General features: G+C 40.1%; 1 protein-coding gene across 7 annotated transcripts in view; it reads right to left on the bottom strand.

Annotated features, from left to right (window-relative positions):
• LOC128516958 (neogenin) overlaps window positions 1-14,585 on the bottom strand; it is a 118,867-nt gene that overhangs the window by 69,538 nt on the left and 34,744 nt on the right. For all 7 annotated transcript variants that reach the window (XM_053490695.1, XM_053490660.1, XM_053490710.1 and 4 more), the window contains exon 2: window positions 472-789. In XM_053490695.1, coding sequence (XP_053346670.1) covers window positions 472-789 — 318 coding nt within the window. The remainder of the gene's footprint in view (window positions 1-471; window positions 790-14,585) is intronic.

Raw genomic sequence — 14,585 nt, 5'->3', positions numbered from 1 at the left:
AAAGAGAGCAAAAGGAGGGTATGAAGGTAGGAGAGAAAGAAAGAAAAGAAAAGATTAAGGGGAGAAAAAAGGAGAGAGAGAGAAAGAAAGAAAAATAAATAAATAGATAAGGAAATAAAAGAGAACAAAAGGAAAGTAAGGAGAAAGAAGAGCAAGAAAAGGCTTAATAGAGAAAGGAAGGAAGGAACAGATGAGGAAAGGAAAGAATTCAGTCAAAAAAGAGGAAATAAAAAAGAAGTAAAAAAAGAAAGAAAGTGCACCGACTTGACATGCCATCTAGAGCTGATGAAAGGAAGAATAGAAGGAAAGAAAGATAGGGTGAAAAGAGGGGAGAGAGAAAAAATAAAAAAAAAGAAACTAGAAAAGAAGAAGTGAAAGCAATTGGTTTAGAAAGGAAGGAAAGAAAGAAGGAGGCAAAAGAAAGAAAGAAAGAAAGAAAGAAAGAAAAAAAAAAGAAAAAAGAAAGCCCACCTGGCACGGTGACTCGGGCGGCGCGGCTGATGATGGTGCCCAGGTTGTCGATGGAGGCCACACACTGGTACACGCCCTCGTCTGGCTTGTTGTGAACAGACTGTTCCACGGTGCTGATGAACAGAGAGCCGTCGGGGAGGAGGCGTCTGCGCTCGTCTGCCACCAGGTTGAGAAAAGTGCCATCCTTCTTCCACTCCACCCTGACCGGGGACTCGCTCACCACCGAGCAGTTCAAGACAGCAGGAGAACCCCGTACAGCTAACACATCCACCGGCTCGACCGAAAACCGCAGTAGAGTGAACGGCCTCACCGCAGAACCTGACAAAACACCATGATGTGTTTGTGAACATCTGGGAATGTATTACAGTAACAATCATAATTAACTCATTTCCATTACAAAGGCAAAGGTCACAGCTTTCTGCTGTAAGGGTAATGACCACACTCCTGTTATGTTCCAAATAAACCTATTTCTCTGGGATACTATACCTTAGCATGATTACATTAGATTTGTATCCTAAGTAAAAAAAAAAAAAGGTGAAAAGAGTGTGTTTTACAGATGATAATCAGACCAATTATCTGCATCGGCAGGGTGGCGCAAAAACAATTACAGCAAAATGCTTTGCAGTGGAACAAACAAGATGGTTTATATTTTTATTGCTCAGAAACGTGCCTTGTTTCCTGGCTCGAGTACAGGATTCCGCAAATAAGAGAATCTATCACTTTATATCTTTTCCTTTCCTCCTTCAACTTAGTCACCCGACATATAATTAAAGGAATTTCATTTTTTTACAGGATATTTTTAAAACAGCAGGGTCTCGGATGCACAGCTACACCCAAGATTCATAGAAATAAAGGGGAAAAAACTCTTTAAAGTCTTTTTAAAACCTTTACAGAATCCATCAATATGACAGAACAATTCTGGAGTGTGTATCATTAAAGATCTGAGGAAGTCATGAACAAGCCACACACCATTTGGAATATTTTAACAGGCAGCCTTTCGGCACAGAGATCACCCTCGGCTTTAGACGAACTTCCAGTGCCGATGGGGATTTTCCATTAAAATCCTTTTAAGCCAGAACTAGGCTTGATCTCTATGTGGAACAGCATACCTAAGCTCTACAAATGTGGAAAAACCGAGAGGCGCTTTGTGTGCGAGTCTGGGTGAGATCAGTAAGACAAATATCTTAAATTGATCTAGACATGCAAGCTGGGGATTTTCTAACTAGCTTAAATAGAAACAAAAAACAAGCAGGTTTAAATGCGTTCCTCCATAATCCCTGAACAAAAGTGCACTGATAAACAATGATGGAAAAGGTATCATTACTTGTCAATCTGGTATTAGGAACGATGTTGAATCCGGGAACATGGAGTTGGTCGTTGAGGTGGCGGGGTTTATGATTGAGCGATAGCTTGTGAATGGAGGGTGGAGTCAAAAAAAAAACAAGTGGGAAGGATGATCCTGCACCTGGGGGAGGGGGGGGGATTACTAACAAGTGCTTTGTGTTTCAGTGAGGAGATAAAGAAGGGACATGAGAGAACGTGTGCGAGCGACACGTGACCTGTTTGCATGTGCAGAAAAATGATGATGAAATGCATAAGGGGGAAAAAAAAACAATATTAATAAAGTGAAAGTATCTGCAAGTCCGCCTCATGTTTCGTCACACGTGATTCTGATCTGAACCAATGAGTCTCAGAATCGTCTCCCTGCTTTGACAGAAACTTTGCTTTTCTGATAATTTATCATTCCGACGAAATAAATGCATTAAACAATTGCAATAAAAATAGCAGGTGGAAAAAGAGTTTTTTTTATTTTAGGTTAGAGAACAGAATAATAAGGTGTATAATATTACCATATTATCAGCTGTGCAGTCGGGAACTGTCTGGAAATTGCAAAAACTTGGTGGGTAAACAATACCAGTCAAAAGTTTGGATTTATTTTTCTACATTCTTGAACAATACTGGAGATTCCAAACTATGAAATAACACATATGTTACTGTTACATACCAACTGTTCATATAAGATTATTGTATATTTTGGATATCGGTAGCATCGTTTTACAGTGTAGAAATAAATGAAAATCAAGAAACGCCATGGAATTAGAAGGTGAGTCCAAACTTCTGACTGGTTGCATACAGTTTTAACCATCATCCGTTATTCACACTGCATACTCTGTGTAGGGTCATGAGGATCTGGAGTCTATCCCTGTGAACCACACACTCACAAGCCTAATCATACACTATGGGCGATTTGGAAACCCCAATCAGCCTACTGTGCATGTCTTTGGAATGTGGGAAACCCACAAAGCATGGAGGGAACATTTAAAATCCATGCATACAGGGACCAGTTGTGATATTCGAACTCTTAACACTGGAGGTGTAAGGCAACAGAGCTAACCACTAAGCCACCGTGTGTGACCGTAGTGTCACTATGGTTGCTGTGCAAGTGCAAGTACACCACCTTCACCATGAGCTGCAAAAGGTATAGCTAACACTGTGTGTAATGTGCAGCCTACTTTACCGTACTATTATTATTAATTAAAATGAATATTGGTAAAACATGATCCTTCTGGCTTACTTTTTCCCTCCAAAACAGCAGACTTGTTAACATGCCCAATTTTCACACTATTATTTAGCAGGCGAATTCTCCTCCCATGAAGCAGCATGAGGGCTATCACGAGACTCTTGTGACACTAAATCCTGATTACTCACGACAGCGTGGAGCTGGCATGGTGGCAGAGCATATGGCTTTGGAAACGCTATGTTTCACACAGAGAGGACAGGCCAATCTATCCAGGGCCAACTCTGATGGTGCAGTAAGGAATATGACTGTGCATCCTTGACCCCAGAGCTGCAAGACAGCTAGGAAATAAGGCTGTCAGCTTGATGAGTATGAGCCGTTGCTCTCTGTCCACGGGCTTGGGAGTAAAAAATATCCATTTTCGAAACAGCCTCAGTCAGCTCAACCTCATGCAACTGATAGGAGAACATCACAGGAAGATGAATGCAACTGAGAGGCAGACAGGAGGGGGAGAATGAAAAAAGAAAGAGATACTATAGCCATGTTTAACAGTAAGTGTATATAGAATCGATTCATCGTATGTTTAACTGGAGATTATGGCTTATCATAATCATCATAAAAATGGTACAAGTAAACGCTCAGCCAAGTGTTCATTATGGCTACATGGTAAACTGTACAGCATAGACTAATCTAATCAGCCATGCAAAAGTAGTATACACTCACTGTCCTTTTTATTAAGAGCACATGTATGTTCACGCAGCTATCTAATCAGCCAATCATGCATATACAGGTCAAGTGCTTCAGTTAATGTAAATGTGACAGTATGGCTTAGATGAAGACTGGGAAAAAAAACTGGTCATTTTTTTTTGCCATTCTGGGTGAATCAGTGCCCATGATTCCTGTTCCTGGCTGCTTGAACCCATCTGAGCATTTTTTCCTGACCTCTATTATCGACAAGGCGATTCCAACAAAAGACCTGCCACTCAGTCAATGTTTTATGTTTTCCGCTCCATTCTGTGTAAACTCGAGAGACGGCTGTGTGGAAATTCCCAGAAGATCAGCAGTTTCTGAAGTGCACAATCCAGTCCATCTGGCACCAACAACCCTTCCACAGTTAAAGTCCCAGAGATAACACTTCTCCTTTATTCTGATGTTTGATGTCAACATGAAAGTGACCCGTATCCACAAGATTTTTTATATGCACTATTCTGCTGCCACATGATTGGCTGATTAGATAACTGCATAAATGTGGAGGAATTCCTAATAAATACACTGGTAAGTTCAAGAAAGTAATCAGTGAGTTGATAGACAGCTCAAGTGGTCAGACAGACAGATCGCTTCTGATTAATCACTGGTGGGAAATTTGTGAAAGCATGATTATGGTTTGAGGGATGCAGGGAGGCAGAGTACTTAAAGCTATTTCAAAATAATCTATGTCTAACGTAGCCTCATATTTCAGCTTTAAACACAGCAATGATAGTTCACAATGTACCAAAAAGGAGTATTTTTTATGTCTTACATCCTATTCATTTTCTCTGGAGTCAGGCAAAATCCTGCACATAAGACTGAGCAAAACAGAGAGTAGTGATGCATGCAGCGAGAGCAGGAAAGAAAATGCCTTAACTTTATGTACACTGGCAGCAAATATTACAAAGTGGCAAAGCACATGGATTTATGTGGCGCGGCTATTACCATTTGTCTAATTCATGGCCAAGGTCAGGATTACAGAGAAACCTTAGACGGCCATTTTGGCAAAAGGCAATTATTGTTAGATGGGCAACAATACAATGAAAAACAGATTTGAATTTAAGTCTGACAAAAATGACAAATCCTGAGTGGTCCTTGGCTGAGAGTTTTTCCACAAGCATTGAAGCCAAGTTTAGACACATCTTCTAATTGCGTGGTCTTTCATGATGATTTCCTTATTTCTACTTTGTAAAACAATTGTGAGGGCATCCAAAACATGCACTAATCTCCTTTAAATGGTAAAGATTTAGATCTGCTACTTATCTGCTTTGTAGCTGCTACTTATGCTCTGTAAACCCTTTATAACTGCTCTAATCTGAGGTGCTGTTAATTGGTGATTTTTGAGGCTTTTAATTCTAAATGAAAGTTTTGATCTTGCTTTTATGGGATGGTCTGCATGAGAGCCAGTTTCATGATTGATGGATGTATAGATGGATGGATACTAAAAACCAAATATGGAGTCCTTAGAAAACAATGTTCTCCAATTAATGACCCCCCCCCCTTTAATGTTAAGGAGGACGAACACACACTAATTGCCTAAAGTGACCAATCTGACATACATAAGTTTTTTTTTTCCAGATCTGAATCCAGCCCATCTGTGGTCCTAGACTGGATCTGTATCTGATATGTGGTCACATGACAGAACGGAACTAGTGCCTCTTTTTTGCCACTGCGTAATGCTTAGGGCGCTGATGTCAACAGTCAGCACCAGATTTTATTTCAACAGTGAAGAACAGTGGAAAAAGTATTCAGTTGAGGGAAAGGGAAATCGATTTTTAGTAGTTGTTTGGGATGATGAGTCTATCCAAGCAAATCTAAAGGGAACCTACAGAAATAGAGGAGAGTTTGAGATCATTTCAAAGGAAATGACAAATCCTGACCATAAACGAATATGGCTGCGGTGTCAGCACAAAGGCTAGAGCTTTAACTCTGGGAAGGCAAATGCGAGCAAAGACGTATGGTTCTGCACTGTCATGACATGCAAATCCGATCTGACTGAAAAAATACTGAACAATGTGGCTTGAATTGTGAATGGAGCCATAACTTCCTGGTTGCTTGCTGGAGTGGTGGATGGGAATCAGCAGTCACCAAATGTTGGAGAAAATGAGAGACAATTTGAAAAAAAAATTGAGAAAAAAAAATGTACTTAGAAACAAACAAGTAAAAAACAAAACAATTTCCTCTCCAACATTTTCCTCTGCACCATGCCGTGATAAAGGTCACAGAAAAGAACCAACCATGACCATCTTTCATGCAAACAAACTCCTTCCAACTCCAAGAAGAAATGGTGCAAAACCATTTAAAGGACATAAAAGAAGAAAATAAAAAAGGTGATTCGCTTTCATTTACACTGAAACCCAAGCATCTGAAACCGAAGCTTGCTTCAAATATATAGCTAGTGTTGCCTCGAGGGCATGCAGGCATCTAAATGTGAACCAACAGGTCAGAAATGTTCCGTCCTGCAGATAATGTGAGCCTGATTGGAGGCCATTACAGAGAAATACACCACTACTGTGTGTACCCTGTGTGTTTGTAAATGCTGGAAAAGTCCCTCTCGCAGCAAGGGCTTTGTGAGTTACTGAGCTAGATGTGCAGCATAATATTCCACCAGTAACAGTGGAAATGGTTCAGGAGGGAATTAAACCATGAGTAATCCATTTCCATCAGGCCACTCTGACAGATATGGTGCTGTTAAAATGCACAGACCTGTCCTGGTGGAATTGGTTCTCTACTGGAGGAAACAGCTGCTAATGAGCAGGAGAAAGACTTTCCAGGCTCTGAAGTATGACTTCCAGAGCAATGACTGACATATGGCTGGTCATTCAACACACACACTCAAAAAAAAAACTGCACTTTAAAGCAAACATCTATCAAATTCAAATGTAAAAGCAGAGACCAGCCACATCCGTTATGTCAAAAATATATATATTAATAACTCCTTGCCTTGAGACAGCAATGTCTTTTAGTCGTCTTAAAGTGTAGCACGAAAGAGTTCGTTTTTTTTGTTGGTTTCTTAGGAACACTTAATGTCTGATTTGTTGCTTTCGAGTATTAATAGCTAATTTGGGTCACCAAAGTTTTTCACCCAGTGTTTCCAGGGTAATCTGTAAAACACTGTACTATAAGTACAATCCGATCTTTCACAATACTCAATAATGGCACTGTGGTTATAAGCTCTGTGGTTACTGATTGGCGTTCCATCCAATTCTGTCAGGTTCTTAAGAAAAAGCCTTAACCCCTTACCTACAGTACTTAGTTGTATCTTGACTCAATTGTAACATGCTAAATGCTCAGTGCGCAGTTCACACATTATTCACGCCATATTCATGTCCATTACATTACAGACCGTGATGAAAGACAAATCGGTATACTTTGTTTAATTGTTTACACTAACAATCAGAAATCATTGGTGTCTCTTATAGTTTGTTTTTTAGTACATTTGTTTTCTCAATTTTTTTCAAATTGTCTCCCATTTTCTTCAAAATTTGGTGACTGCTGAAGCATCTTCTTGCTTGAAGAATACACCATGTCCAGTTTTATTTTTTCACAGCTCCAGTGGGAACCAGTAGTAGTTGTATACAGAGAAGATGGACACAAGTATATGAACATCCCTCCAAGTTACTCTGTTTATGTTCTTCACCCTAACCACCGCTAACAGGTCCAAAAACCAAGCACCGAGCCATGAGGTCTCCGTAGACAAACTGTAAAATCTGTTCTCCTGTGCTGTATCAATAGATCAGAGCTCCAAACTGCACAAGAACCGTGTGTCTGAATGTCATGGAATGGATTTCCATGGCCAATCAGCTGTACATAAACCTAAGATCCGACTATCAGCAATGTGAAGCATCGGCTAAAGTAGTGTAAGGGCTCTGAGGTTTGGCTAATGGCAGGAGAAGCCTACCTACCCGCATGAATAGTGCCAGTTTGGTGGGGGGAGAGATAATGGTCTAGGGCTGTTTTAAGCATTCGGGCCCCATAGTTCCAGTGAAGGGAAATATTAATGCTACATCATAAAAGACATTGTAGACAACTGTATGAGTCTAAATTCAAAGTCCTGGTCCCTGTTACAGCACAATGCCCCAGTGCACAAAGGGATCTCCATTAAATTTGGAGTGGAAAGTGGGCTACGTAGAACCCCACTGAACATCTTTGGGAAACGCCAAATGCTAGCCAGGGCTTTTCATCAAATGTAACTGTGCAAATTCACCAATGCTCTTTTGACTGAATGGGCGACACTCAAAAATTTTGTTAAAAGCCTTCCCAAAAGTTTGTAGGCTTATCACTTATGCACATACACCAAAGCATCTAAGTACTTAAGATCCTAGCCTAACTTATCTTTAACATGTTAATGAGAGGCCATACATGGTAGGATAAGAGAAAAAACATGTTTATAAGCTTTCCCTCTATTTTTGTGAGTGAAGAACTGAAGAACCATAGGACTAAAAGAATTGAAGGATTGGTCCGAGGAATAATTCAAAACAGTGGTTAGGATTTGTTGCATTATTGTGTCATAGCTAATTTGCATGGAAATTAGATCAATGTTGCTTGTTGTGCTGCTGCTTTTTCACTGAAATCACTTGCTAATATGAATGTAGGCAATTGCCTAAAAATCAAGTTTAAAAAAGCACTTGCTGAAATGCTTCATCATTTAAACTGGAGCAAACAGGTGGGTCACATCCAGCTCTTCTGACCTGCCTGTGCAGCGTGAACATTATAAGACTCCGAGCTGAAGTAGACTAATTCAGCATGACAGTAAAGAGGGGCCATTTCAGCCTTTTCACTCTGGCACCATTCATGATGGGAGAGGCAACACTTTCAACACTAACAGTGTGTGGCGATGTGGTGCGGGAGTGTTCGGGGGACGCTCCAGGGCCTCAAGGGTTACCATGGAGAGATTTTCTCCATGCTCTTCATGAGCAGCAGGAGGGGGAAGTCACTTCACAATAGTGCTATTGAAGACGAATTGAGTGGATACGGGGTGGGACTTTTCCCATTAATCAAATAAAAGATAAGGCCTCAATGATATTCCATGCAAGTGTAGACGAGTTTGGGAAGTTTGAAAGTTAACACGGGTCATTCGAGGTCGCGCCAGTTTCATTTCCTGCTTATTTGGCGTCTTATTAAACTAAGAGCATCATGGTTCGGTTATAAATCTGTGTCTGAATGAATGTGAGTGTGTGAATCCCTCCCCACCCCCTTACCTCAGGAAAGAACATTCACTTTCTTTCAAATGGAGCTTCTGCAACTTTCCTTCAGCCCTGGCCAGAATACACTCCATTTAATACTGAATTCTTCATTTAAAACACCCCTTAACAACATTTCACACCAACGCCTGTCCGCAAGTGCAAAGGGCCGTGCTGCCTGGCAGATATACCTCATGGTCTTGCTCAAGAGCCAACAGGAAATTGATTTTAGATGCCATTAGCTAGTCCTTCTGACAGGGAGGGGGGAAAAGGCACGAAAACACTGAACATCACAGCAAAACAGCCCTCACCTGCAATCATTCTTTGCTCATTTGGACACAGGCAAAGCTGCGACAAGGGAGGGGAAGATAATGATGATAAATAATAGTCCAAAATCCAATTAATCTCCCTGAGTTTCCTCCTCAGGGAAGGCGAGCGCATCAGCGAAATCTCTGCTCCACCCAAGCCTTGCTGCAGGATGTTCCTGGCGACAATACGCAGAACAAAACGTCTAATGCTGCTGTCAGCTCAGACATGCACTAAATTCTCTTCCAGGAACACAGATGAAGATTCCTGATTACATGCTCAGTGACTGACCTGATTGCTGTAAAGGTTTGATTGCTCCATTACAGCCATAAGAATACTTCTTAAGGCTTATCTTTTCTTTGGAAGTTTCTTTGGAAGAAAATAACACTATGTACCGTTGTGTAAAAGATGGTCCATGCACATACATACTCTGTGATCAGCAGGTTGTTCGTATCAGGGCTGCTTTTAAAGCGTTGAGGGAAAAAAAAACAAGGCTCGCAAGCTGCTGGTGTTGCTCAGGATTTCCACTATTACTTAAAGCTTTAAAGCATGAAATTGTGTTCTGTATTGTGTAGAGATCATGATCTGTGTTGCTGCTTCAGATAATCAAATTACATGGGATTTTGCCCACAACAAGAAATGGGACATCCATGTAACAAGGTTTAAGAACTCTAACTAAACTGATAGATTGAAGCCATCAGCTTGCACGGTTTTGCCCAGGACCCTTGGTAGAAAGGAGATATCCACCCTGAACAACTTACTTATTGATATTTATAATTATTATAAGATCTTCAATAGGATTCTGCGCCCGGCTTTACCATTTTCCTTTCTCACTAAGAGAAAGAACTTTAAATGTGTACCTATGTATTTTTTTTTTCTTTAGGGCTATAATAACAGCAACCAGGGGTTTGTTTTTTTTGACAGCCAAAAGTATAGGTTTCTCCCAAACGGTTGAGATGTCACTTCATGGTTAAAGCCCAATACATTTACAAACACCAAACAGAAAAGCACAAATGGGTTTTGGCATTGGATCCACTTCTCAAGGGCTGCTACTAAGCAATTCAAAAGGCAGACAAGCGTCTAGGGATTTTCTTAGCGTAGCATCTCTCACCCGAAGGATAGGATTGGGATGGCGCAATCAGTTTAAGTTCAACCCTTTTTCTCAATAAAAAATGGCAAATCAGAATGTGCTCTACCAAAAAGTTGAGCAGAACTTTAAAGGGTTAACTTTTATTTACCAACATATTAATCTATGCCTGTGCATTCTTGAACCTCTCCACTACTCGCACTTTTTGGAGCTAAAATCAAATACAGATTGTTATGAATTATGTTTAATACTGCTGATTTATAACCATGTATCACAATGTACACCATAAATGTTTCCATGCAAAAATATTTAATGTGGATTTTTGCTTTAAATCCAACACCGCTTATTATAAATAACAGTACTATTAAAATAAATGGTTTAGGAGATATTTTTATGTGAAAGCAATTTCTTTTCCTGAAACAGAAACTGCTTCTCATATAGCAACAACAACAAAAAAAAGTTTAAACCCACATTCGTGTCCCAAAAGGGAAGAACATGCATGCAGTCTATGTTAGCAGCCCAACTACAGCTCACTGCAGCTTCATGTTCTGCCCAGAATAACAGACTGCAGAAAAGAGGAAGACAAAAAAAAATAAAACACTGCCCCCAAAAATATATATATAAAAAAAAAAAGATTAAATCCACTATAGAATCAGCTCACAAATTTCAGTTCCTATAGAGCATAGTACTGCATCTGGTTTTAAGACACAAAGGGGGAAGAAGAAAAAATGGCTCTTCTAACCCTTAGTGGTCTTAACACTCAAGCACATATGGGATTATGTGTCTATGGCAGAACCGTCAACTGGAGACAATTTTTGTCAGAACAGTAAAGGCTACACATTTATTGCATACTGGCCCTCTTGAATAATGGCAGAAGAGAGGGGGAAAAAACAACACATGTGAATGTACCATTATATAAACGAGGAACATCCAGGGAACAAGGTCTGTGAATTCGAACTAAACTGATAGCTCAGCTTGCACCGTTACACAGATTTGCCCATGAGGTACCAGCACCCTGGTTTGAAGAGAAATATCTACACTGAGCAATTTACGTATTATTTATCATTATATACTTATTTATAATAATTAGTTGAAGATCTTCAATAAGCCTCTCAGTCCGACTTAACCATTTAACATCCCTATGAACTCAATGAAAATATTTTTCTTCGTATGTTTTGTTCCCATGGAGCAATAATTAAAACAATTTTAACAAATAAGACCTTAGTAGACACCTCTTCCAAACGGTTGAGATGTCGCCTAATGGTTAAGCTACACCTGAGCAATTTAAAAGGCACATTGTTTATGGACACAGCAACATTTAGTGTTTATTTCTCTACGCATAGAATACCCTCCCCTGAGGCTCAATCAGGTTAGGATCAACACAATAAGACACAGTGACTCAAAATACACTAGACCTAAAAAGCTCATTGCACACTATTCTTCATAATCAGGAAATTCTCACAGCAACACAAAATGAGATCTTAACAGACATTCAGCTGTGTTTATTGGAAAAAAAAAAAAAAAGCATGGGCGCACTGCCATTGTCAGGTATAGTAATGCTGGTCTACTATGGTTACGACAACAGTCTTAATGGTGACTGGCACTTCTGAGTAACCAATTACATTGTCCCACGGTTGTAGAACCCACCCCTCCACTGCTTGCATTGCCTTGGGCAGGTACGCTCTGCCAAAGAGACAAATGAGATCATGAATGCTTGGAGTGCAGGGTTTGACAGCACCTGTGTCATATGCCAGGATCCCCTGTGGAGCCTGTAACGGTGGGAGTTCCCTATGATAGGCAGGCTCTGGGTGGAGAAGCCTGGGGTGGTCCAGCTACTCTGCCCAGGTGGCCCATTTATAACTGCGTGTGCGTGTGTGCGTGTGCGTGTGTGTAATAGGGGGATATGCCTCATGTGCATGAGGAGCCAGAGAAAGGTGTGTAAAATGTGTGCCTGATACTGAGAGAGACAAGTGAGACAGCATGAATGTGAAGTGTGATGAAAATGGGTGGTGTGTATATGCATACTGAGCATATTGAGTAGACAGCTCAGTGCTTCTCTAGGCGGTGTGTGTGTGTGAATCAGAGACACAGAGAAGGAATGTGATGTTACACCAGTAGTGGTTTTAACATCTGTCTCAAGCGATCTGTCTCAATCACAAGTGGGAACTGAGAAAGAAATAAACTAGTTTGATGTTCCTAATCTGAAAAAAAAAAGAAAAAAACTGAGTAAGCCAAATGTGCAGAGAGTAAGCAGTGTGACTGTTAGTGCTGTCCCTTACAATAACATTCAAGGCTCCGGAGCTGCCCAACAGAAACCGAGTACACCGAGTCCATTGGATCATGAGTCCAAAATTTGAAAAATGCTGCAGCCATCTATGGGAATCCAAGAGAGCAAAATGGTGCATGAAATCACAGTCAGTACATTTACATGCACAGTTAATTCGGGCTATTGTTATAGCTTGACTAGGCCATCTAATTGGACTACTGCTTGTCCCATTATACAAGGACGACGGGGGAATCGATTTATTGACTGAAGTATGTCAGATTCCATTACAATAGGTGGAGATATGCCCCATTTCAGCTTGTCAGTAATGTTTTCCCAGTTGACCTATTACGTCACAGACTAAAACATATTAGCTAGCAGCAGACTGGTAGCATGCCGAGCAGTGAAAACATGAAGAACGTTACAACATTGTAAATTTTGTACGTAGCATAGGCCGTCTTGCTTTATATTCAAGTGGGGTCAGGGGTTAGACTCTGGACTATAGATCAGAAGGTCTCAGATTTAAACCCAATCACCACCAAGGTGCCAGTGAGCGAGGCCCTTAACCCTCAAATGTATAATGAGATAAAAAAAACAAAACAAACATAAGGTGCTCTGGATACAAGCATCTACCCAAGGCTATAAATAAGATGTACTATACTGTACACTGCATACTTCATACTATACACAAGGTTCCTGGGATTCTGTATTTTTAAATAACAGCTTAAATTGGGTGTTAGCATTTTGCACTAAATGAAAACGGCAATTACGATGCAATCCAAACTCATCTGGAAAGCTTCACAGCGAAATAAAAGGCAAAGATTTGAAAAATGACAGTGGTGAGGTGTCAGTGCACAGCACAGCGTTTTCATTAGCCCACCTTTGACGGATCCTGTATGGAACACAGCTGCTGATTTATGAACAGACGTGTACAGCTCTATAATAAATCCCTACTATGGTTTTCCCCTTCAAATCCCAGGTGATAAACAAACACAGACCTTGATATCAGCATTTGTTCAGAAGAGACTGCTTTTTTCTACTTAAGGCATGAATGTGTGTGTACAGCAGCCATGTTAGCTGCTTTGTTCACATACTCACCTTGCATTCTGAGGATTTAAAAAGTATTTTACTACTACTATAACAACAACACAGGTCTCAAAGCGTTCCCAAAATGTGGGACCTTCTTAAATGAGGTCACATTAGGGGGGAATCTAATCGGCTTGGTTATGGCCTGGCCAATACAGTAAACCGTAAATGCTCACATTTTTTTGTTTGTACACCCACACTGGATGCATCTGAATGCTGAAAAGGTGAATTTTATGTTATAGGTCCAATTTAAGCAACATCCATGGTAGATATTTTATATCAACTAGTAAAATTTTAAGGAAATTTCATGGGAATCTAATTTTCATTAGTGATGTTTAAATCAAAACCTATAGTCCTATTTAAACCCAAAATATGGACTTCTAGAATTTAACTTCTAGTTAGACAATCAGTAAGCAATTGACAAAATTTTTAAAAGTTCAAATATGAATCTAATGAAAATCTCCTTACTGTTGGCGCTGAAAATGATCAATAGTAAAAGTATGTGATCTATTTTTAAGTAAAATCGAGAGTAATGTCACCCAACCAAGAATTTCTAGCAATTTATGAATATTTCGGCAATGCTCATATTACTCCTACTTGCGTGTGAAGGTTAAATTCAATCACCTGTAAATAACCTGGCATGTGTACAACACAGCTCAATTGCATGAAGTGATGCGCAGAAAACCCCATTAAAGTTCAAGGGCACAGCCAACTGTGAACAAGACATGATCAATATAAAGAAAAAACAGAATTGGAGAATATTTTCACTCACTGCTATACCAGAATAAAGAAGACAGTTATGAGAGTAAAAACCTCCCTTTATTTCTCTAGGGAATCCCCTGCTACACTAATGCACTTATCCCAGTGTTTCACTAATGCTTGTATACCATGAAGCTAGAAAGTTTCTCAGTATGCCTACCGGTC

The sequence above is a fragment of the Clarias gariepinus genome, chromosome 2 (assembly GCF_024256425.1).
Source record: "Clarias gariepinus isolate MV-2021 ecotype Netherlands chromosome 2, CGAR_prim_01v2, whole genome shotgun sequence".
In the NCBI taxonomy this organism is placed as follows: Eukaryota; Metazoa; Chordata; class Actinopteri; order Siluriformes; family Clariidae; genus Clarias; species Clarias gariepinus.
The sequence above is the reverse complement of the archived record's forward strand: the minus strand, read 5'-3'. Positions and strand labels throughout refer to the sequence as shown.